This window comes from Thalassophryne amazonica, chromosome 1 (genome assembly GCF_902500255.1).
Source record: "Thalassophryne amazonica chromosome 1, fThaAma1.1, whole genome shotgun sequence".
Classification (NCBI taxonomy): Eukaryota; Metazoa; Chordata; class Actinopteri; order Batrachoidiformes; family Batrachoididae; genus Thalassophryne; species Thalassophryne amazonica.
This window is the reverse complement of record NC_047103.1, coordinates 124,360,242-124,385,668: the sequence shown is the minus strand read 5'-3', so window position 1 is coordinate 124,385,668 and position 25,427 is coordinate 124,360,242. Positions and strand designations below refer to the sequence as shown.

General features: G+C 41.6%; 1 protein-coding gene across 1 annotated transcript in view; it reads left to right on the top strand.

Annotated features, from left to right (window-relative positions):
• The window catches only part of LOC117513884 (rho guanine nucleotide exchange factor 7-like), a 139,350-nt gene that overhangs the window by 95,206 nt on the left and 18,717 nt on the right, over positions 1-25,427 (top strand). Inside the window, 5 exon segments of the mRNA XM_034174122.1 lie at positions 7,528-7,622; positions 12,060-12,155; positions 12,722-12,844; positions 18,831-18,969; positions 19,170-19,229. Of these exon segments, the coding sequence (XP_034030013.1) occupies positions 7,528-7,622; positions 12,060-12,155; positions 12,722-12,844; positions 18,831-18,969; positions 19,170-19,229 (513 nt within the window).

Sequence of the window (25,427 nt, the reverse complement as noted above, 5' to 3'; positions counted from 1 at the left end):
GAACAGGAAACCGAGAGTGACAAGAAAATGACAAAGACTACTGTGGCAGATAGAAAATAGAGGAATGAGAAAGAGGACATGACTTAGACAAAAGCTGGGATAAAGTGTGAAAAATATGAACAGAAGACAAAACCAACCAAGACAGGACCCTAAATGGACAGGACCGCAACACATCCAGCTCGACAATAATTGTCTACTGACTGTTTTTTGTGTTAACAGTGCGAATGGCCACACATTTTCTAAGTGCCAAGCAAGCGGTGTTAGATGTTCGTGTGTGTCACCTGGAATTTGGCCGACACCTGCCGCGAGAGGGTTTGATGGGCTCACACAGTGCACATTCTGTCTTTCAGCCACTGGTGTGCACAAACAGTTGTAGCAACAGGTGTACTAGGCATTAGAGGCATCTACGATTTTACACATTTTGCATACGATTCCTGCTTCATGCGCACTTTATACACAGGTCGACCAAATTCACACTATGTGTGAATGGGCCCTAAATTATGTCCTTTTGGCTTCTCGTTTGATTCATGTGGGGTCAACACAGCAGATCCAATGTGCCCTTCTCGATGCAACTCCACATTATGTGGAAAATGGGCAGGGGTGAGTTTGAACCGGGAACTTTCCACACTGGAATCAAACGCACCAAATGCTTGGCCACCACCCCTGCCCTATTGACCATATTCTGTAGACAGATCTGTAAAAGATTTATCTCTAAGTCTTACTGTCCGCTTTAAGTAGGTAGCTTTGCTGTTAAGTAAAAGCTCCCTAAAATGTTAATTGTTCAATGATTGTGTTTTATATTGTGTGGAAATTACACAAATATACTTGCAAAAGTTGCTGTGTGTATTTTATTGATTGTTGCAATCAATTGTTTTGCACCCAGATCGAATTAATCGATTAGTTTGTTTGTAGAGCCTGTGTCACACTGCTGTATGTGTTGTTTGTGAGTTTGCAGCAGATGTAATGTAGGTTATTTTTTCCATTCCACTGGTTTCTGGGGCAGCCGTGCCTCAGGGTTTGGCAGCTTGTATGAGTGTGTTTTAATAATGCAGCACGCTCTCTCTGTGGACAAGCCATGTTTGGGGTACCTAAATGTCCCCTTTTTTACTTTCTCTTTTTCTCTTTGCCTGAAGACAGTGTTACACAGCAATAGCAAAAAACAAAAGTAAATATTTTTCTCTTCTCTAAGGGATTATCCCCAAAAGCATTGAAGTCCAAAACATATTCTGACTTAGAAATTTTCATCTTCCAGTACACAGACTTTTCTAAAGTAAACTGTGTGTTAAAGTTGTGATTCATATTTAAAAATCCTTTATGTGGTGCTTCCTGTATGGTTTCAAGACATGATGCCAATCAGTGACCAAAGGGAACAATTGGATCTCTTGGGTACTAGGTCTATTTGGAGGATTCTTGTGTTCCAATGGAATGGCTTTCTGTCAAACAAGTAATTACTTTGGGAGACTCAGATGAGGAGTATGACTTGCATTGTGAGAGAACATCAACTACAGTGTTTTGGACATGTGGACCATTTCTCTGTGCATGATCCAGCAAGCAGGTTCCACAGTGTTGAGGACCAAAAAAACTGGAGTATTGCAAGAAGAGGTCTACATTGTTCCTTGTTAGTTTTGAGACCTGTGAGGTGGTGTGGTGGATGTGGAAATACACAGAACTAGTGCATGTGCCCAGACCTAACTTACATTTAATTTGTCCAATTACTGAAAATTCAGGGACCATGTAGGCAAATGATTTTATTTCCTAAACAGTTAATGTGATGTTTTTGTTAAACCCTTTGAATTAAAGCTGAAGCTTGACTGGTTAATTTCGGCTCCATTGTAGAGGTGTACAGAGTCAAAATTACAAAAATTGTGTATTGTCCAAATACTTAATGACCTGGCTGTAAGTTACACCAGACACTGTTTTTTTTCTTGCTCTCAAATGCACAGCTGCTGTGCACTTTATTTATGTCGGTTTTGGGAATAAAGCAGTCAAGTTGAAGGTGGCAGAAGAAAAGCTGGTGGTAGTGAGGTCATGTCTAGGTATGGGTATAGTTAAGATTTTTTTGTTGTTGTTAAAATTGTTTTTGTTCAGTTATTTAGTTTGTATGAACAAAACAAAGTGAAAAACATACAGAACCCCCGGACCAGACCAAAAAAAGTGCACACGTCAATAGCCAAAAAACAAAAAGGAACGGGATGCATCATCAAAATTGCTGCATATAACATAAGGTGCCATTTACGCAGTGTCCCACACAAAAGTCATTGCATGATTACGCAGATCCCATGTGGGAGAGGAAAGAGTCCCAAATGGCAACAAACCGCGTGGAAAAGTGCATTCTGGAAAGTCTCAGGTTCTCCATCTGTATGACAGATATCATGTCCGCAGTCCACCTTTTAAAAGATGGAGGAGTTGGCGATTTGTACTCATAGAGGATGAGCTGTTAGCAACTATCATGCCTAGCCTGAGAGACCTTTGAGTAATGAAGACGATGGACCACTTTAAACTGAATTAAAGTGGAGATGACACCTCAAAAAAATAGGGAAAACTGATATAAGTAGCAAAATATACATATTTTATAGTAAGTTGAAAGTAATTTTACTCGTTATCACTGAAAAATAAAGTTTGTACAGCTTCTCAAAAGTATGTTAATTGGACAGCCCCCTTTCAGTGCGCCTTCAGCGGTCACGTGATGCCGTGACAACACAGGCTGTGGTGCCTGCTGTTAATAGAGCAAGATTTTATTGTGCATAGGCTGTTCTCCCATACCTTGTCAGAGATGTTGATACCAAGTTCTTTTGACCAGGTGTCTTTTAATTTTACTACTGGATTCTGGTTCACACTCATCAAAAACGTTCACAAACTTGGACACTAGATGCCTAGAATCTGGGGAATTTTGCAGAGTATCAAAAGGTGTGCTCCCTTTTGAGGGCCTCAAAGTTGGGTATTTTAGATTGAATGTAATGTCTAGCCTTCAGATATTGAAAAAAATGTGAATGTGACAGACTGAACTTCTCGCTCAGTGATTCAAAAGATGCAAACTGTCCGTCTATGTAAACGTGTTTAACAGAAATCTCCAGCAAAACAAAAACCTTATCAGACCATGGAGGTAGAAATGAATGATTATAGCAAATTGGTGTTAGGACAGAGGTCTCAGGCAAACACATGACAATAATGCAGGTAGGGAGGAATTGACAGCAGAATTTACCTCCATTTTTAGCCACAAGGGAGCACCGGCGGTCTAGTTTTCAGGGGTTCCCCATTGCCAGTACATGAGGGCCCTGATGTTAGTAGCCCAGTAGTAGTGCCTAAAGAGTGGCAAACCAAGGCCACCCTCTACCTTTGGCTTCTGCGTGTGATTGCATCAGCCAAGCTTGAACCTTCGTGCGCATGCGTGAGTTTTTTCACGCCTGTCGGTTGTGTCATTCGCCTGTGAGCACGCTTTGAGTGAGCACTGGTCCTTCCCCCCTCGTCGGATTTTCATTGTGAGGAAAATGTCTGAACGGCTGGAGCAGCGCTGCATCAAATTTTTCCAGAAACGTTGAGAGACAGCCAGGTGGACACCATTCAGAAAATTCAGATGGCTTTCAGGGACGATTTTATGGGCATCACACAGATTAAGGAGTGTTACAGCCGGTTTAAAGATGGCGCACAATAGCGGAGGGCGCGTCGCGCTCCGAATTGGTGATCGACAGGCTGAAACGACCAGATCATTTCCAAACTGAATGCTGTGTTAATCCGGGACGTCGTCTGACTACCAGAGAAATGGCAGAAAAGGTGGACATCAGCACTTTTCCGGCACATTCCACTGTTAAAGGAGATTTTGTCATGAAAACAGGAGCGGAGGAATTCGCCATGGAGCCGCTAATGGCACGGAACGAAAGCACCTCCGTGTTGGTCTCACAGGACATGTGACATGCCCAGATCTTCGACAATTTCTCAGATACTCACTCGACTGAAAAGCCACCCAAAGCCGTCTGAATCTTCCGAATGGTGGAAGAGCTGGGCATGTCCCGTGAGACTTCCAACACGGAGGTGCTTTTTGTTCTGCGCCATTACGCGGCTCCGTCCTGACGCGCGAATTCTGCCGCACGTCTTTCATTACAAAATCTCCTGTAACAGTGTAATGTGCCGAAAAAGTGCTATGTCCACCTCTCTTGCCATTTCTCTGGTAGTCAGACGACGTCCCGGATCAACACAGCCTTCACTTTGGAAATGATCTGGTCGTTTCAGCCTGCAGATGGCCGCTCGAAGCGAGGCGCGCCCTCAGCCGCTGTGGGCCGTCTTTAATCCGGTTGTAATGCTCCTTAATCTGTGTGATGCCCATAAGATCTTCACCGAAAGCCATCTGAATTTTCTGGATGGTTTCCACCTGGCTGTCTCTCACAGTTTCTGAAAAAAGTTTGATGCAGCAAAGCAGCAGTCGCTCAGCCATTTTCCTGACAATAAAAATCCGCCGAGGGGGCTGGACCACTCCTCCCACAAAGCATGCTCACAGGCGAATGACGCAACCGACAGGCGTGAAAAAACTCATGCATGCGCACAAAGGTTTAAGCTTGGCTGATGCAATCACACCTGATTCAAATCCATATGGTTTTTGCAAAAAATAAAAAGGTCAGATACTTTTCTAACAGACCTCGTATAATGCCACTCGACCTGATCAAAAGCCTTCTGGGCATCCAGGGAGAGATTAGCCTCACCGGATGTTTTCTGTCATTCAGTGTACATTGTGTTAAGGAGACGCCTGACATTAAAAAAGGAAAGCCTACCAGGGATAAATCCCATTTGATCAGGATGTATAATGGATGGCAGGTGTTTGTTTAGTCTGCCTGCCAGTATCCTGGTGATTATCTTCCGGTCTACATTCTGGAGTGCAATAGGCCTATAGCTAGCCAGATCAGTTTCTTCCCTCCCCTTCTTAAGAAAGAGACAAATGTTAACCTCATACAATGTTTCACGTGAAACACTATTATTTATGGAGTTTACAATCATTCTCAACAGAAGTGGGGCAAGGATGTCACAAAATTTCTTGTAGAATTCGCAACCGAATCTGTCTGGACCGGGGCCTTGGCTGCTGGGAGTGAATTAATGGCTGATTTTATTTCCTCTCAAGTGAAGTCTGAATCCAGTTCATCTTTGGCTACTTAACTTAATTTGGGTAAAGATAAGGTGTCAAAAAAAGATCCAAATTTGATTGATCAGAGCTATATTTACAGTTCACTGTAAAATTCTCTAAAATGGTCATTAATTTCCTTAGGGTGAGGTAATAGGGTGCCTGTCCTGGATTTGATGCAATGGCTTGACCTCGAGGCCTGTGCGCCTCCAAGCTGCCTTGCCAAAAGTCTACCGGGCTTATCCCCAAATTCAAATTGTTTTTGTCTTAGTTTCAGAAGAGCATTTTTAACTTGAACTCCCAAAATGCAACTGTACTCATATTTGAGTTTCATGATCTTGTTATAATTGTCAGAGGATCTTGAAGCTTGGTATGCTGATTCCAAAACTGGGAGATAATTTCCAATTTCGAATATATGCTTTTCCCTTTTCTTTTTAACAGCTGACTCATATGAAATTATGTCTCCATGGGTGACTGCCTTAAGAGTTTCCCATAATATGGAATCGGACACCTCATTATTATCATTAATCTCCAGGAAATTCTCCATTTTTGTCCTGATAAACTCTATGAATTCATTATCTGTTAATAGGGCGGGATTTAAACACCAGGGGCAGAACTACTTAGGAAGGCAAAGAGTTAAAGACATAGTTACTGGACTATGATCAGAGATGGGTATTGTTAAGATTTTAACAGCACTACTACTCTTAGCGGTACCGCTTATCGGTCTGGTACATTTACCGTATTCTTATCTGTACATTTTGGGCAAAATAAGAATCAAAATAAGAACAGAAGATTGCTTTATTCATTAATTTCTAACTATTTATCAGGGTCATGGTGGCAGCAATGCAAGCAACTCATCCCACACTTCCCTATCCTCGGCCAAGTCCTGTAACTCTTCCTGGGGGGATCCCAAGGCATTCCCAAACCAGCTGGGAAAAACAGTTTGTCCAGCATGTCCTAGGTTTTCCCCAGGACCTCCTCCCGGTTGGACGTACCTGGAAGACCTCCCTAGGGAGACAACCAGGGGGCATCCTCCCCAGGTGCCCAAACCATCTCAACTGGCTCCTTTCAATGCGAAGATGCAGCAGCTCTACTTTGAGTCCCCCTGGATAGTCGAACCCTGCCCAGGAGTGTAAGCCTGGATACCTAACAGAGGAATCTCATTTCTGCCACTTGTATCTGCGATCTTATTCTTTCAGTCATTACACAAAGTTTATAACCATAGCTGAGGACAGGAGCATAAATTAACTGGTAAATTGAGAGCCTCGTCTTCTGGCTCAGCATCTTCTTCACCGTGATGGTCCAGTACAGCGTCTGTAAGATTTCAGAAGACACCCCCAATCCAGCTGTCAATGTCACACTCCAGCTTACCCCCACTCGTGAACAAGACCCCGACTCCCCGAGATACTTAAACTCCTCCACTTGAGGCAGTAACTCTCCTCTGACCCAGAGGGGACAATCCACCATTTTCCGACAGAGGACCATAATCTCAGATTTGCAGGTGCTGATTCTCATCCCAGTTGCTTCACACTTGACCTCAAACCTGCTCAGTGCACATGGGAGGTTGCTGCCTGATAAAGCCAATAGAACCACATCATCTGCAAAAAGCAGAGATGAAATTTACTTTGCTTTATTTTCTAGCATATAAAATTGAAAACTGCACGAGCAAACTGTGACAACATTGCTTTGAACACATTAGTATGACACTGATTATACAAGGAGAACTGTTCAGACCACCACACCACCATGCAGCCCCTGAGGGAGAGAAAGACAAGCCGCCTCTGAGCAAGGGCCAAGAGCTGCGTCACACTCTGTACACAGGAAGGCTCTGAATGAGAGAGAGAGAGAGAGAGCTCTCTTCTACATAGCAATAATAAATTTATTTCTTTCATTTCTCCAATATTGAAAGAAGTGTCATTAAGGGGTGGGGCTTATCAATACTCCACTCTTTATAGCTCTGGGGCCATTTAATATTGGGTTTCAGTACCTATCCTTAGATAGAGCAGGTCAGTTCAGGGAGCATGTGTTGGTGCTGCATGTCACCATCTACCACACTATGAAGCTGCCCCACATCCTGATCAGCAACTGGTCCATCCTCACCTCCCAAAAGTAATAATCTGTCTGCTGCAGCAAGGTGTGTATCTCCTTGGCCTTTTTCAGTTAATAGGCTACTTAACACTAAGCACATATGTGCTGGATTGTGCACAGAGAAACAAGCCACATGGCCACAGCGTCACAGCACAAGTAGATGGCCAAAAAGATCAATATGTTAAAGCTAATTCACATACCTTTATAACCCACATGTTAAGTGTAATCTTAATATTTTATTGGCAAAAGCAAATGTTCTAATGTAATTTTTACATTTTGCAAATAGTCCAGTGTCATTGGGTGTAAGCAGTGTGACTGTTTGTCAATATCAGGTTCTACAGAACATCCTGGAAACAGAGACCGAATATTCAAGGGAGCTACAGAGTCTTCTGGCCTCATACCTGCGCTCCCTCCACCCTTCAGACGGGTACGTTTGACTCAAGAATCAGCTCTTTATTTCCTCTACAAAGGTAGAGAATAAATGCTAACATGAAAAAAGCTTTACGTCAGCCACTCACTACACAATGTAACACAGTGCCATGTCAACACAATGCAGAAACATATTTCAAAAGAAATGTAGAACACAGTGTACACATTACGGTGTGTGTCTGTGTCCGCATGAGTGTGAGGTCTCCACTGTCAGCAGCACTGCACAGGTTTTCCCATCTGTAGCTGATGCACAGCTCTGTTATAAGAGAGAAATTTTGCTATGTGCATAAAGATACAATCAGTATGTGATTATCTCCTTGTAATAACGTCTGTGTAACACCACGCAGTGTGCATGATGGCAACAGTTGAATCATAGAAGTTTTAAACATGCTCAGACTGTTACGCTGTGGCCTCATCTCAACAAGATGCGTGTTCCTAACACAGGTCCTCCACACATGTTGCAGTAGCACTTGCTTTTCTATACTGCTGTAGCAAAATGCAAATTCATATTACGTCATCATTTAGTGGATGGTGGGCTTTAGTTTCTTTAGTGATTATCTGACTTAAATTTTGTGCCCTATTTTTTTATAGTTCAGTAACATTTTGGTTCCATCTATTTTTTGTAACTTGGTTTGCAGCTTTTTAAAGAAAACTTCACTTTTTACACTTTTGCAACTTTGTCTTTCTGCTTGGTCCCCAAAGGGATGAAGTCACCCACCACAATTATCAACACAACAGTAATTAAGACACATTTCCAGGTGCACGGACAACGTGCAGACAACAACATCTGCTTCTTCTGCTTGTTCAGAGCATTCTGATATGTTGTGATCTGTGTAGAAAACACACAGCGCTTGTGTCCATGTGTGTCAGTTGGATTTGGTTACAAATAGCACGGTGGCATACAATTCATACACGCACAGACCTATTTCAGCATTAAGTTCATGGTGGGACAATGCCATTTCGTTTTCTTGGAGGTGTGGAGATTTTGCTACATTAGTTTACAATGATTGTGAGAAGGAGGACATAAAGGAAAAGGAGACGGACAGCTCCATGGTGCTGAAAATTGGCCGTATGCGCTCCTTGTGAACAGCAGGTGAGTCATGCACCTGTCATAACCTGAGGTAATTTCTATAAATAGTTTTACAGAAAATACAGTAATATGCACAGACTGCATGATGTGCACAATCTGTATGGAACCTTCCATGGCATCAAAATACATACTGAGGATTGTCCCCGCCCCAAATAAATTGTGGAATTTCCAGGCATGATAAGATTTTCATGGATGTAGAAAAGGAATTTTGCAGCTTTGTGTGCTGCTGACCATGATTCACTTTTCATCAATAAAGTGAGACACCAGAGCCATTTCTAACCCAATATTCTGGAATTAATTGAAGACTATATTATGCAAGTAGTAATTTAGTAGTAATTGTTCAATTGAGCAGTCATGTGACTGGTGTTTGGCCAGTATTCTTGTTTGTACTCTTGTACTTCATGCCACTGCAGTAGTCAGCTGGAATGAACTACGCGACAACTTCTTTTGCAGATCTGTCAATTAGGACAGATTACTCAGCAGGAAGTGAGCACTCACTAAACAGAAAACAGTAGTTTATGTTTTTTCCTCATTGTAGCAGGGTGTGGAAAGGTGGCAGGGAGGTGATGGTCTAGTGGCTAAGCGTTTGTTGTGGCTGGCGTGCCTGGCTGGCTTTTGTCTGTCTTTTGGTTTTCCTTCCAGGTGGTGCGCATTTGGGACTGAGTGGCTGTGTAGCTGAGTTTATCAGGACCTCACCCTGATCACCTGAGGCTGATCACCTGCGGCTCGTCAGGACTCACAGCTGTGTATGCATCTACATGGATTGGAACATGGTGGCATTTAACACTGGAGTACACAGTGTGTATTTGCCAGAGACTCGACCTTGTGACCAGACGGGTGAGATCATCGTCTCGAGAGCCATCTCATCATCAGTGGATGCAGAGAACGTCCAGGTTTGATGCATGGTCTGTGAAAGAGGAGGGGGTGAGGTCTCACGCTCGTCAGCACACTTCCTGAGGTACGTTAGATTTTGTGACTAACATTTATACAGTCAGTAAATGTGGTGTCCCTCACACCTTATTGTATTGAGCTGTTATGTTGGTCGTTTTAATTAGCTTCCACTGCAGTGAGTTTGTGAACAGGATGTTCCATGCCTGCAGGGTGGGAAGCTGATTAGTAATTAAGCCAGGAAGTGTTTGCTGTTTGTACACCTTTGAGCGGTCTCTCTGTGTATTGAGTGTGGACTCACAAGATGATTTCTTCATTCACAGACTCGGTTTGTCGCGGCCACCTGGGGGGGTGTCGGCGGGGTCCTGGGGTCCGAACTGGTTCTGGCTCCGGACCATTAGCGCTGCTGGGAGCGCACCGCAATCCACCACGCCAGACCGCGCACTTTTATATTTATCACATCACTGTTATGTTTATTAAACTCTGTTATCCTTTGTACCGTGCTCTGCTTATTTTATACTGGGTCCTTCAAACGCTGGTCGGTTCTCCGGGCTGCGTCCGAAACATAACAGCGTTGGGCTTAAGACCAGAGGATCATCAGTTAAAAACCCAGCCTGACCAGAAAATCACTAAGGAACCTTGGGCAAGCTCCTTAATCCCCAGGTTGCTCCCAGGGTGCAGTGAACACCTTGCATGACAGCACCCTGACATTGGTGTGTTTGTGTGAATGTGAGGCATCATTGTAAAGCGCTTTGAGCATTTGATGCAGATGGAAAAGCGCTATATAAATGCAGTCCATTTATTTATCATTGTCTGGAACACCTCTGCAAGACAGGCCAGACCCACACCAGCAGGCCCGTCTCGGTGCTCACCTTAACCAGACATTGCAGCCGTAACATGCTTTGGCGCGGAACAAGGCTACATAGTGTAAGTTTAGCCAAATCGATCAATGCCATTGCTGCCAGTTTTTACACTGGAAACAAAAGCTTTTCTATGAACAAAAAACTCTCTTTGGGCCCACAGTGCCCTCTGTTGTGAAATCATGTTGTGTTTGTGTTGTGCTTTTTTAAACTTCTGACACAATGTTGCCTCTTCATGACACATATCTGTGAAACAAGTATTTCAAGGTATATCTTGGAAAAAACAGTGTCGGGTGTGCCTGGGTGTGTCGCATAGCATGTCGGCTTAGGTGGGTTCATCACTAAAAATTGGTGGCAGCAGTGGGATTATTCAGATTCTAACGCGGTCCACCCAATAAAGATAAAAAAAAAGTTGTTAACCAGTTACAAAACGATTGTAATCCAGATGTCACTTAACAAACATATTAGCTGAAAAAACTTCCATATAACTGCACAAACACTGTCACAGAATACTAACCAAATTATGTGCATCCAAGTTACAAACAAGCTGGTAATAAAATGTGTATAATATGAAAACAAGTTAATGTGTTGTGGTAAACTCCACACAAAATCATCTGCATAGAGTTTGCATCTGTTGGTGATAAAAGGGGAAATATGAGAAAAATACTGAAAATAATGCAATGCTAATACAAAAATACTAACGCTGGTGGGTTGATGATGCAACAACCATTAAGTTATGATTTAAAAGAGACATATCAAATGTATTTTTCTTTTTTATGTCTTGATATCCTCTTTTTATATCCGAATCATCGGATACAATCAGATACCCGTCCGAACCCAGTTACCATTAATGGAATTGAGGTGGACATTGTGGACTACTACAAGTACCTGTGTGTCCATATAGACAACAAACTGTACTGGACTCTAAACACAGATGCTGTGTATAAGAAAGGTCAGCGCTGACTGTACTTCCTCAGGAGGCTCAGGTCTTTCAGTGTCTGCAGAAATATGTTACAGGTGTTTTACCACTCTGTGGTCTCCAGCATCATCTTCTATGCTGTTGTGTGCTGGGCAGCAGGCGGAAGGCAGCTGACATGAACAGACTCAACAAGCTCATCAGGAGAGCTGGCTCTGTCCTGGGGGTTGAGCTGGAGTCTGTGGTGGAGGTGTCATAGAGGAGGATGTTGAGGAAACTGCTCACCATCCTGAACAGCACCTCCCACCCGCTGCATGCCACACTGACGTCTTGTCAAAGTACCTTCAGCCACAAACTGAGACCACTGAGGGCAACCACAGAATGCCACAGGAGGTCTTTCCCCTCCTTGTGGCAATCAGACTGTATTATTCTCCGCCCGCAGGATGAATACATAATGAGTACAATTATTCAGTTACTCAGAGTTATGTGCAGTTGTCAAACATCTTGTGCAAATATCTTTAAAAAAAACACTGTTCACTGTTTACAGTCATTGTTTCTGTACTCTGGCAAAATAATTTCCTTTGGGATAAATAAAGTTGATCTTATTATTTTTATATTTTACAGTACATGGAGATAAATTAAAATTCATGTGTACGTCATCTTGTTTCTTCTTCTTGCCAGACTCAGCAGTGTTGACATCGGCCATATTCAGGGAAATCTGGAGGAGATTTCAACCTTCCAGCAGATGTTGGTTCAGTCCTTGGAAGAAAACATAAGGTCAGCACTATTGCAGTTCATGCCCTTTTATCAAGTACAGTCTTGAATTGCACCGCTGTCATTTCACAACAGTAAACTATAGCTGCTTATTCCTGGTTTGCACGGCAAGAAAATTATGCCGATTTCAGACTCAATCTTCCCCTTCTGACAGTCTTAAGGACACCCCGACTATCATGATGGCTCTAAAGATAATCCTACTGTGTGTGGTGTGTTGAGTGCTCTAGTCTGCTCGGAAGGTCATCGGAACTGGTCAGACCTCAAACAATTGGTGGTCATTATGACTTGAGACTTGACTTGGGACTTGCTGATTCATGACTTGAGAGTGACTTGATGGTGACTTGAGCCCACTAAGTTTGTAATCCTCCAGGATCAGTCAATCTGACCACAGTACCCTAGTCACGTGTTTAGAATGTGTATTACCTGTTATAGCCAAACAAACCAGCGTGCATGGTGATCGTCTACATCACAGACATGTGCAATCTTTGGAATTACTGTTGATTTATTTAAGACATTTTGTGTGTGTGTGGCGTGCGTCTCTCTCTGTCTCTCCCTCTCTCTGTCTCCAGGCTTCCAGAGAACCAGCAGAGAATTGGAGGCTTCTTTCTGAGTCTGATGCCACAGATGAAGGACCTCTATGTGGCCTATTGCGCCAACCACCCATCTGCTGTCAGCGTCCTCACCCAGCACAGGTACCGTCTGAGTAGAACAGTGTGGATTTGCAGTCAGAGCCATAAATATTTGGACAGTGACACAATTCTTGGGTAATATTGTGTCCGTACACCAGCACAACAGAGTTGGAATGAAACAATAAAGATGTGCTTGTTGTGTTGACTTTCAGCTTTAATTCAAGGGGTTTAACAAAAACACTGCAAAAAACATTTAGGGATTGTAGCAATTTTTATACACAGTCCTTACATTTTCATGATACTAAATAGATGAATCATCAATTTTACAGCTGGTTTTCTTTAGACAATGGATTCGTGAAAACAAAGAGTTTGAGACTGTGTGGCAGATCTGTCAGGAGTAGACAGACTAGTAAGGGAAGCCACCAAGACACCCATGACAGCAGAGGGTAGTATCTCACTGTGCTGCGACTGTTGGGGAGTAGATGGAGACACACATTAGCAACAAAACACGTGAATTACATCTGACAATTTTCACTTGGAATCATACTGAAATGAGGACACATTTGTGCACAAAGTGCTCAGGATGGCTGTGGGCTGCTATTATGTGAAAAGAAGCTGTGGAAATTCCCCTGACTGTAGGCATGGAAGGCAAAGTACTGTAAATAATAATAATAATAGAAAATAAATAACAATAATAAAAAACCCTAGTGTGGCTCCACGGAAGAGAAGAAAATGGAGGAAAAGTATGGATGTTTTGTGTGGTGGCAGCGCACTCACCATTGGCAGAAACATTGTCCAGCAGAGTGACAGACCGCTGTGTCTAGTCAGTATTGTCCCTACTAGATCCATTCTCCTCTCCTCCAGCCTTGAAGGAGGAGTAGACACATATGTCGTTCTCACTTCTCGGAATTGACAATGCAGTCCACTGCTGGACATGCTCCGGGATCCACTCAAAGCACTCCTCCACCAGCACAGGCTCCAGATTCTTCTAGATGTGTTCCTTGGTGCACGTGGGTTCCAGGATCTTCTGGAAGTGCTCCTTGACGCCCCCGGATTCTCTGGAAGCGCTCCTCGACGTGCTAGAACAGCCACCTCTCTGTGAATTGCAGAGGATAACACAATGAAGCATTAAACTTGCATCCATTATGGTCCTCAATTTAAAAAAAAAGATAAATCCAGATCAGTTATGTCATCCTCCTCCTTAACACATGTGTTTTCCAGCCCGCTGCCCCTCTGTGCACACTGTAAAACTCAATGAGTTGAACTCAAACCATTTGAGGAAACCGATTGCCTTAAACCATTTGAGTTTGCCAACTTAAATAAAATAATTTTCAAAAATTTAATTGTTAAAGTTTTAGTAACTTAACAATTTATAGTTAATTAAACTTATGTAAATCTCGTTATATTTTTCAGTAGAAAAGTGACAAATTTCTGCCTAAAAAATTTGCATTACATTTTGGATTAGATTTTTTGAGGCATTCTTTGTGTTAGTTTAATTAATGGAAATGAGTGACTATAACGTTTTTCAAAGTTTGAATTACATTAACTTAATTATTGTATTAAAATGGAGTGTTCGGTTTAACAGTGCACAGGCAGGCCAACGCATAAAACATGTTTCCATTGTGGTCCTCCAAAAGTGGTTGTTGCCTCACGGCAAGAAGGTCATAGAATTGATTCCCACCTGTGGCCTTTTTGTGTGGAGTTTGCATGCTCTCCCCATATTTGCGTAGGCTGCCTTCAGGTGCTCTGGCTTCCTCCCACATCCAAAGACATGCAGGTTAGGTCAATAAATTACATTTAAATGGTAAATAAATGGACTGCAGCTTTTTCCATCAGACGCTCAAAGTGCTTACAATAATGCCTCACATTCACGCCGATGTCAGGGTGCTGCCATACAAGGCGATCACTACACACCGGGAGCAATAGGGGATTAAAGACCTTCCCCAAGGGCCTTTAGTGATTTGCCAGTTAGGCTGGGATTTGAACCGAGAATCTTCTGGTCTCAAGCTCAATGCCTTAACCACTAGACTATCACCTCCCATTTAAAGTTAAAATGTGTGTGTTTGTGTTATGTTGAACATACAGTAGTGTTCAGAATAATAGTAGTGCTGTGTGACTAAAAAGATTAATCCAGGTTTTGAGTATATTTCTTATTGTTACATGGGAAACAAGGTACCAGTAGATTCTCACAAATCCAACAAGACCAAGCATTCATGATATGCACACTCTTAAGGCTATGAAATTGGGCTATTAGTAAAAAAAAAAGTAGAAAAGGGGGTGTTCACAATAATAGTAGCATCTGCTGTTGATGCCACAAACTCAAACTACAACCCCTGGCAATAATTATGGAATCACCGGCCTCGGAGGATGTTCATTCAGTTGTTTAATTTTGTAGAAAAAAAAAAGCAGATCACAGACATGACACAAAACTAAAGTCATTTCAAATGGCAACTTTCTGGCTTTAAGAAACACTATAAGAAATCAGGAAAAAAAATTGTGGCAGTCAGTAACGGTTACTTTTTTAGACCAAGCAGAGGGAAAAAAAATATGGACTCACTCAATTCTGAGGAATAAATTATGGAATCACCCTGTAAATTTTCATCCCCAAAACTAACACCTGCAACAAATAAGATCTGCTCGTTAGCCTGCATCTAAAAGGAGTGATCACACCTTGGAGAGCTGTTGCAACCAAGTGGACTGCCATGAATCATGGCTCCAACACGAGAGATAAAGCAAAAAAGAAAGAGAACCGCACAGCCAGTCAGCTCCCAAGCAAACCTTTAATGCAGCACCAAAAGAAAGTGTGACATTTCGGGCCTCGCCCTTCCTCAGACATAATTATCATGTCAGGATGCACCTGTATATAAACGCACAATGATTAGCAACATGTGTTGCCAGTCATTCTTACCCTCTACACACAATCAAACAGGGTACATGCTGAATTAATATTCCACTTCAATCTATTAAAATATCTGTTACATATGAAAAAAGACAAATTTCACTGCGGTTTAAATCCAATAAATTACATGACAAAAAACACTAATTTGATACTTAAAAAATCTATTACCTTTAAAAGGGCCCTAATTCATTGCAAATGGGCCAGAACTACCTATAGGCAAAATTTATAACACTCTACACCAGTTAAAAATGACATGATTAATGATTTAATAAATTCATATATTTCGATTAAAAATGGATATCTCTATAGTTCCAAGAAACTCAATTAAGTCCGTAAAAGGCATGATGAAGAATGAAGAGTGGACCTAAGCCACTAACCGATCAATGCCCCTGCAGTTGACATCTCTCCAACACGAGAGATGTCAATTGAAAACAAAGGAGAGGAATATCAAACTATTAAAAGAGGGCAAATCATCACGCAATGTTGCAAAAGATGTTGGTTGTTCACAGTCAGCTGTGTCTAAACTCTGGACCAAATACAAACAGCATGGGAAGGTGTTTAAAGGCAAACATACTGGGAGAACCAAGGAAGACATCAAAGCGTCAAGACAGAAAACTTAGAGCAATATGTCTCAAAAATCGAAAATGCACAACAAAACAAATGAGGAACGAATAGGAGGAAACTGGAGTCAACGTCTGTGACCGAACTGTAAGAAACCGCCTAAAGGAAATGGGATTTACATACAGAAAAGCTAAATGAAAGCCATCATTAACACCTAACAGAAAAAAACAAGGTTACAATGGGCTAAGGAAAAGCAATCATGGACTGTGGGATGACTGGATGAAAGTCATATTCATTGATGAATCTCGAATCTGCATTGGGCAAGGTGATGATGCTGGAACTTTTGTTTGGTGCCATTCCCATGAGATTTATAAAGATGACTGCCTGAAGAGAACATGTACATTTCCACGTCATTGATGATATGGGGCTGCATGTCAGGTAAAGGCACTGGGGAGATGGCTGTCATTACATCATCAATAAATGCACAAGTTTACGTTGATATTTTGGACACTTTTCTTATCCCGTCAATTGAAAGGATGTTTGGGGATGATGAAATCATTTTTCAGGATGATAATGCATCTTGCCATAGAGCAAAAACTGTGAAAACATCCCTTGCAAAAAGACACATAGGGTCAATGTCAGGCCTGCAAATAGTCCGGATCTAATCCAATTGAAAATCTTTGGTGGAAGTTGAAGAAAATGGTCCATGACAAGGCTCCAACCTGCAAAGCTGATCTGGCAACAGCAATCAGAGAAAGTTGGAGCCAGATTGATGAAGAGTACTGTTTTGTCACTCATTAAGTCCATGCCTCAGAGACTGCAAGCTGTTATAAGCCAGAGGTGATGCAACAAAATACTAGTGATGTGTTGGAGCGTTCTTTTGTTTTTCATGATTCCATATTTTTTTCCTCAAAATTGAGTGATTCCATATTTTTTTCCCTCTGCTTGGGCTAAAAAAGTAACCGTTACTGACTGCCACAACATCCTCCGAGGCCGGTGATTCCATAATTTTGCCAGGGGTTGTATTATGTTCAAACTGCTTTTTTTTACGCAATCCTGTGAATCACTAAACTAGTATTTAGTTGTATAACCACAGTTTTTCATGATTTCTTCACATCTGCGAGGCATTAATTTTGTTGGTTTGGAACCAAGATTTGCTCGTTTACTAGTGTGCTTGGGGTCATTTTCTTGTTGAAACACCCATTTCAAGGGCATGTCCTCTTCAGCATAAGACAACATGGACCTCTTCAAGTATTTTGACATATCCAAACTGATCCATGATACCTGGTATGCGATATATAGGCCCACACCATAGTAGGAGAAACATGTCCATATCATGATGCTTGCACCACCATGCTTCACTGTCTTCACTGTGAACTGTGGCTTGAATTCAGAGTTTGGGGGTTGTCTCACAAACTGTCCTTGGACCCAAAAAGAACAATTTTACTCTCATCAGTCCACAAAATATTCCTCCATTTCTCTTTAGGCCAGTTGATGTGTTCTTTGGCAGATTGTAACCTCTTCTGCACGTCTTTTATTTAACAGAGGGACTTTGCGGGGGATTCTTGCAAATAATTAGCTTCACACAGGCGTCTTCTAACTGTCACAAGCACTTACAGGTAACTCCAGACTGTCTTTGATCATCCTGGAGCTGATCATTGGGTGAGCCTTTGCATTCTGGTTATTCTTCTATCCATTTTGATGGTTGTTTCCATTTTCTTCCAACGCATCTCTGGTTTTTTTGTCCATTTTAAAGCATTGGAGATCATGGTAGATGAACAGCCTATAATTTTTGCACACTGCGTATAAGTTTTTCCCCTCTCCATCAACCTTTTTCTTCTGAACAATGTCCTGAAAGTCCCATTTTCCTCAGGCTTTCAAAGAGAAAAGCATGTTCAACAGGTGCTGGCTTCATCCTTACATAGGGGACACCTGATTCACACCTGTTTGTTCCACAAAAATTGGCGAACTCACTACCTGAATGCCACACTACTCTTATTGTATTTCTACTTTTTTTTTTACTAATAGCCCAATTTCATAGCCTTAAGAGTGTGCATATCATGAATGGTTGGTCTACTACTGTCAGTTATTACCACCGGCTATCATTTATGCAATGATTCTTTGTAAATCACTCGCAAAGCTTTTGCCAACCCAGCGTGCAAAGGCTTTAAATGGCCACACAGTTTCTCACTCGTTACATGGATTCTTAGTAAAGTGTCTTGCCTTGTGTTGCAGACAGGTAGCAGGACTTGAACCCCAGTCCACATATTGGTAGGCCAGCTCTTTATCCACTGATCTACCTATGCTACGTAAAGAATAAGTAAAAAAGAAAATCAGTTACATTCACACATCTGAATTTTCTCCAATTCAGTTTCATATGAGGACATTTTAAATGGACATTTATTGAACAAGGGGAGGTCCTTTTGTGACACGACACATAACACAACCAGCTTTAAAATACTGTGTGTGTGTGTGTGTGTGTGTGTGTGGTGTGTGTGTGTGTGTGTGTGTGTTGTGTGTGTGTGTTGTGTGTGTGTGTGTGTGTGTGGTGGTGTGTGTGTGTGTGTGTGGTGTGTAGTGTTTGCACAGTGAAGAACTGGGGACCTATATGGAGTCAAAAGGTGCTTCTGCTCCTGGCATCCTGACGCTGACAACCAGTCTGAGTAAACCCTTCACCAGACTGGACAGATACCCAACCCTGCTCAAAGAACTGGACATACATATGGAGGTGTGTCTGAGTGCTTCCTGTTTCGTGCACTTACGTATGCTGCTGAGTGATCATCACGGAGAGTTTATCCAAATAATCTCAAGTGATGCTAGCACAATGTCACAGAGGTCTCTTTTATCATTCTAATCCTGTTCTTTATGTTTTAAGGAACAATGTAGCAAGAAATTTACTTGCAGTGGTTGTGTTTTCTTTTGTCTTAGGACCAGCATGCTGACAGAGCTGACCTCCATGCTGCCATGGCAGCTTTCAAAAGCCTTGCAGTAAGTCACACAACATATTCATCAAGCAATGTCTACCTGTTTTTTTTTTTTTTAATTTACACTTTAAATTGACTTCAGTGTACTTTTAAAATCATTTCTTACCTCAGAGGTCACCTCGGAGGTCATTGCAGGACTATTATGCTTCTGTGGCTACAATTGGATAACTGTGCAAAGTGCAACGTTTTCCTGTTGCATCACCAGTTAGTTCCAGCTTCATGGTGGAATAGAACAGAAAAGGAAAGCATCAAATCTAGGTTATGTGTCTTCTTGCAAACTGTAGCTGAAATATCACATCTTATTTTTCAGAAAATACTTCTCTGTTTCATTCCAACATAAAGCTGTATAACTCATGATGCCACAGTCAAATGTTGGAAAATGTCCCATTACAGCCACACAAGCCTAAACTCTTTCATGGCTGTTTGGGTGTCTTGGTGGCTTCCCTCTTCAGTCTCCTACTTGCATGGTCATTTAGTTTTTGAAGACTGCCTCTTCAACAGATTTGCCATAACAGTACCATAAATGGTAAATGAACTGAATTTATATAGTGGTTTTCCATCTGCACCGGAATCTCATAACACTTTACAATGATGCCTCACATTCACCCATTCACACAGACACTCTAACACACCTATGTCAGGGTGCTGCCATGCAAGGCGCTCACTACACACCAGGAGCAACTAGGGGATTAAGGATCTTGCCCAAGGGCAAGTGATTTTCCGGTCTGACTGGGTTTTGAACCGAGGAAACGCTTAACCACTAGACTATCACCTTATACTGTTTCTTAATGATAGATATAAATGAAATCCAAGACTTCTTCAGTGATTTGGAAATGTTCATGTATCCATCATCTACTTGTTGTGTTTGAGTGTTTGAGGGAATTAATTCAGATTATTGATGTGTAGCAGTAGGCGGAGTAAGGCAGGTTGACAGTAAGGTCAGTGCTGATGTGACCTTGGTGGGGGGTGTGGCAGTCTGTCTCACCAGCCTATATGAGTCACACCTGTGTATGAGTGAGAGGAAGGTGGTGACTTTGCTGTGGAGAGACTGGCAGGACGTGACAACGCAAAGAATGGCAACATCACGAGAGAAAGAGACTGAGTCTGTGCACGCCAGAACAGAGCATTTGAATGTGTTTACGCTTTTAAAAAAAAAAAAAAAAAAACTTGAACTGCCTTTGTCGAGCACAGGATGGCTGGCAGACTGAAGGAGCTGTGATGAGTGTGTCAGATATGGAAAAGCTAGTCTTGTGGACACAGAAGGAACAGGCTGAGTCGCCACACACTCACACACCTCCCCACCAACAGACGGGGACAACCACTCATGCAGGAAGAGAGTCACTGGAGCTTGTATGCCGCATGTAGGGAGAGAGTTCAGGTGCGGGCTGGCAAGGTCGAGCAGTGGGTCAGTAAAGACAGAGGCTAGCTTAGTGCCATAATAATATAAAAGATGGCTGTAAAAGTGATGATTTAGTTGTGTTAGGTACACAGTAAATTTTCTGAGTAAAATATACTCTACCGAGATAACATTTGGTCGCACTCTAATAGAGTAAAATACACTCTATTATAGAATGAAATCAGCTTGTACTGTTGTCGCAGACCAAACCTGTAAAAATGGCCCACCGTGCCTCTACTGCACATGCATCATTTCGGAGTCAGCAGCCCGTCTGAGACAGAGTCTGTTCACCCAAAGCGATCAAATGGATTAATGGGATTATTAACCATCAGATGACAAGGTAAAACCTCTTAATTCTTTCTAAAGTCAGTTTTAAGCAGCAAACTTAAACCAATTTAAGCAGAAACGACAATATTTCATGACACTTTGAGATGATAGACGTTGCAGTGAATGTAGCAGCTAGCAGCTTGCTGGTTGCGGCGCTGTGATCTTTTATTATGAAATAATGCTGAATTTATGTGGACATGATTGTTGTACAAAAGCTTCAGATATCTGTCACTGAGATAGATGATGACTGGAGTGCATTTTTAAGCAGAAACGAGGTGATAATCGGTGAAACCGCAGCTGATGATACATGCACAGTGAAGGCAGGGCAGACTGATTTTTAGGGGGGACCGTTCGGTCTGTGACACTGTCTTCTCAATTCAAGTGGTTTTATTCCAATAGAGTTGATTTTACACTGTGTTTGAGCCCTGTGATAGAGTATATTTAATTCTGTTTGGACTGGGACCAAATGTTATCCCACAATTTACTGTGTATGTATACTTATGCACATCATTGTTTTGACCTTTATTTTCTTTTATTTATGTCACATTGAATAGTTTTCACTGTGAGTTAAAAGACATCATTTTAGAAGCCTGATTTAATTATTTTTTCAAGCCATTTAATGTCACAACAATTCTAATATGTAAAAGCTCCAGGTTGTCCTGACCATTTCACATGGCTGAACTTGAATTCCAACAAAACAATAAGTTTTCAAAGAAAAATATATGTCATAATCAGGTAAAGAACTTGATCTCCTTATAAAGAAAGTGGTAACAGTTTGGGTGATAAAGTTTTTAACTATATGGCTCATCAAAGGTTAATAAGGAACTCTCATATGGACTTATATTAGGGTTAAACAGGTGCTTAAACAGCTGAATGTCAAAAAACTGTGTGGTAATTTCTTTTTTTCACAAGTAACTTCACTTCCCCACTTAAGATGTTTATCGGGGTTCCCAAACATCCTGGAAAACCTGAAAAAATAGAGATTCCTTTTCTATTTATAGAAATAACACCAGAATAATTAAAACAATCACATATCCTGGAATTTTAATTTGATGTTAGCCCTCACTTAGATCGCCAGGTAAATTTAGGTGTGTATTTTATTTGAAACCTAGCTGACTATTGGTGAGGTAAGATGTGCAGTGTGACAGGTTTGGTTCCACAGAGCCTAGGATGTACTTGGAAGTATGAGCACAAACTGTACAGGCTACTGTTTTCTCAATAAATACACTCACAGCACTTCTAATTTTTTTGTGGAAACAACTCATGCTGCTGTTACCAGCACAGGGCATGTGTTGGTTCTTTTAAAACTGGATGGACAGATAATCTGGACAAATGTGGGCTTAATGAAACTGTGTAGGCCTGCACATCCATGTGTATTGAAAATGTACAGCTTACACAGTTCAGTTGTTTTAACTTTGCAAGCAAACAAAAATATAACAATGCTAAAATACTTTCAGCTGTATGAATATTGTCTTCTTTATAATTTGCAGTTGTTCAATTGGTATCCCAGTGCAGTGTGTGTGTGTGTGTAGTGGTGGGCACAGATAACCAAAAAATTAACTTCGATAACACATAATCAGATAACTTGTTGTGTGGGCCGCCAGAAGAGGATGTACTGCTGGCCCACCACCAAAGGGCGCCCTGCCTGAAGTGCGGGCTTCAGGCACGAGAGGGCGCTGCCGCCACGGACACAGCCGGGAGTGACAGCTGTCACTCATTAATTCCTGACAGCTGTCACACATTCTTCATCATCGCACTCCATAAAGACCAGACGTCATCTCCACCTCATCGCCGAGATATCATACTTCATTGGAGGTAATACTCAGCCTTTTTGTGAGATTTATAAATCTGTTATTGTGAGTGTTTGCAGGAGAACCGGTCATTTTTGCGGAGGCTGTGCAAGACGGCGCTCCTTTTCATCTGAGACCGCTGCAACATATTGAGTGAGAGGTGGAGGTGGCATTCCCACCGCTGTTGTTACTGGTGTACACACACCCACACTTGACTGTCTTTGTTCTTCGCCAGCAGTACCAGATCCGACAGTCGGGGACGGTGATCACCTGGGAATTCGGGACTTGGCGGTCCAGTATTCACCAGGTTCTGTGGGGGGCGGAAATCGTGTGGTTCCAGCTCTTCTCAGGACAGACGTCTTCTATCCTCGAGCCTGCCCACATGTCACCTTTGTAATTTGACTGTAATTATATTCTGAGATTGTCTGTATGTTCGTTGTGCACGTTTCACAACATTAATTGTTACCTTTTGGCTCATCTATTGACCGTTCATTTGCGCCCCCTGTTGTGGGTCCGTGTCACTACACTTCACAACATAACTGAAAAAGTTATCTTCGATAAAGATAAAACAATAAACCCCCCACAAATGTATCGGAAGTTACAGATAACCGATAAATTTCAATATTGTCTCTGGTACATTACAACTACTAATAAAACAAATTTAAGTTTTAATGCTAGTTCTAATGATTCTGGGTAAAAGTGCCTCTGCGAAACACTGATCGGTTCAGTCATTCATTATGTAAACCAACATGTTATTGACGTCTGTCGTGTGTGGTGTTTACAGATAATGTGCTTTTGTAAAATATTCCATTTTTTTTATTTGTAAAAACAGGCATTTTTACGGAGCCCTGGAAGTGTCATCGCAAAATGTTTGCATGTGGAGAGAATGTGCGCACCGTTTTATGATGTTGTAAACGTGCTTTACACTGTGCGAGATGATTTTTCATGCAGAAAAATTTTTGGACTGAGTTTCAGTTAATCGCGCATCCTGAGTCGTGTAGTGTACATGGAGAACAAGCTACGTTTAACATCTCAGGACCACCTCCTGATTGCCGATCGTATGGTCCAATGAAATCAAACCTGTTTGATATTATTGTGGTCGGCTGTTGTGGAGGGTATCCTGCTGCTGAAGAGCTACAGCACTAACCGCTCACACTGTGCCTGTGCAACACCGCAGAGCTGTCTTGTAATGTTATTTTATTTTTGTTTTCTTTGCTGTTGTTTTGTTTTGTTTTTAAGCTTCATTTGTAAAAAAAAAAAAAAATCCATTTGCAAAGCCAAAAAGTTGATTTGGTGCCCAATTAGTACTTGGGGCGAATACTGCCATGAACACTACTGGCCAGTAGATGACAGTAGAGGCCTTGAAAACAAAATTCCAGATAATCCCTGTCTGCTACATTTAAAATGCGTGGAATTTAACAAACACAAATACAATAACAATGGCTATAAACCCAGAGAATATATTCAAGAGAGTTTTAGGCACTAGAGTTTAATGCTGTTGTCCGTGGAGCCTGAACAGAGTGTCTGAAATGCATTTGTCCTGTCGTGAACGTACTGAGATTACATCATCCTACCCATAATGCACTGCTGGGCACAGCATGTGCTCACAAACCTTAACAATTAGCACATTACTTTAACTAAAACATATATCTGATATTTTCACTTTATAAAACTTCAGACATGACAGTAATTTTAAATAACTTGTCCAAAATTAGTTTGGTTAAAATTTGAACCATAAGTTAAAAATATATGCCTCTGGATGACTTAGGTGATATTGCCAGCATATTGGTATGGTGTCAAAGGAAATGGGTTTTTTTTTTTTTTTTGGCCTTTTCGCCTTTGTCTACAGAGGATAGAGATGCTTTTCATAGAAGCAGCTCTCTTCTGTTAGCAGAGGGTATAACTGTCCATCTGTTACAAAACTTTTAACAGGCAGGTGCTGAACTGATTTTAAATAAAAAAAAATGTTTGTTGCTGTTCAGCTTTGTTTACTTTGTTTATCGGTCTAAAAGTTACCGGACAAAAATTAATTGGAAGATAATTGGTCCGATAATGGTTTTTAAAGTTATCTAAAAAGATAATCTGATACTGAAAACATTATCTTTGATAATTATCTGTTACCGGATTATCGGAAGTGTGCCCACCACTGTGTGTGTACTTTTATTGTTATTTACATTAACCTTTTAGATCGGATTGTCTTACTTACAATTTGTACATGTTCAATAAAGACCCTCTATCAATCGATCCATCAATCATAGACAATATTTACGTTTTAACTGCGTCTGCAGGAGGGCATGCGTGTGCACATACATGAGCTTTTCACAAGAGCAGAAGTTAGCTTTGCGTTAACAGAGGTTAGCGTGCATGCTGACATCCACAAAATGTCTTGTAAATCACTTCAGAGGTGTTATCAGGTTCCAAAAATAGCGTTTTCAGCTTTAGAAGTGTTTATTTCTCTCTAGCTTTTACATAATGTGTGCTTCTTACCCTGTGTGCTGCTATACAATGCTGCTGGAACCTCAGTTTTCCTGGGGGAGTCTTCCCAAGGGATCAGTAAAGTTCTGTTGAATCTAATCTCTCTAATCTAATAATATATGACAAAGAGGTTATATTTACATGCAAACAAAACGGAGTTTGCAGGTAGCTAGACCAGCCACTGATGTCACACTGCCACTCTACTCTGATTGGC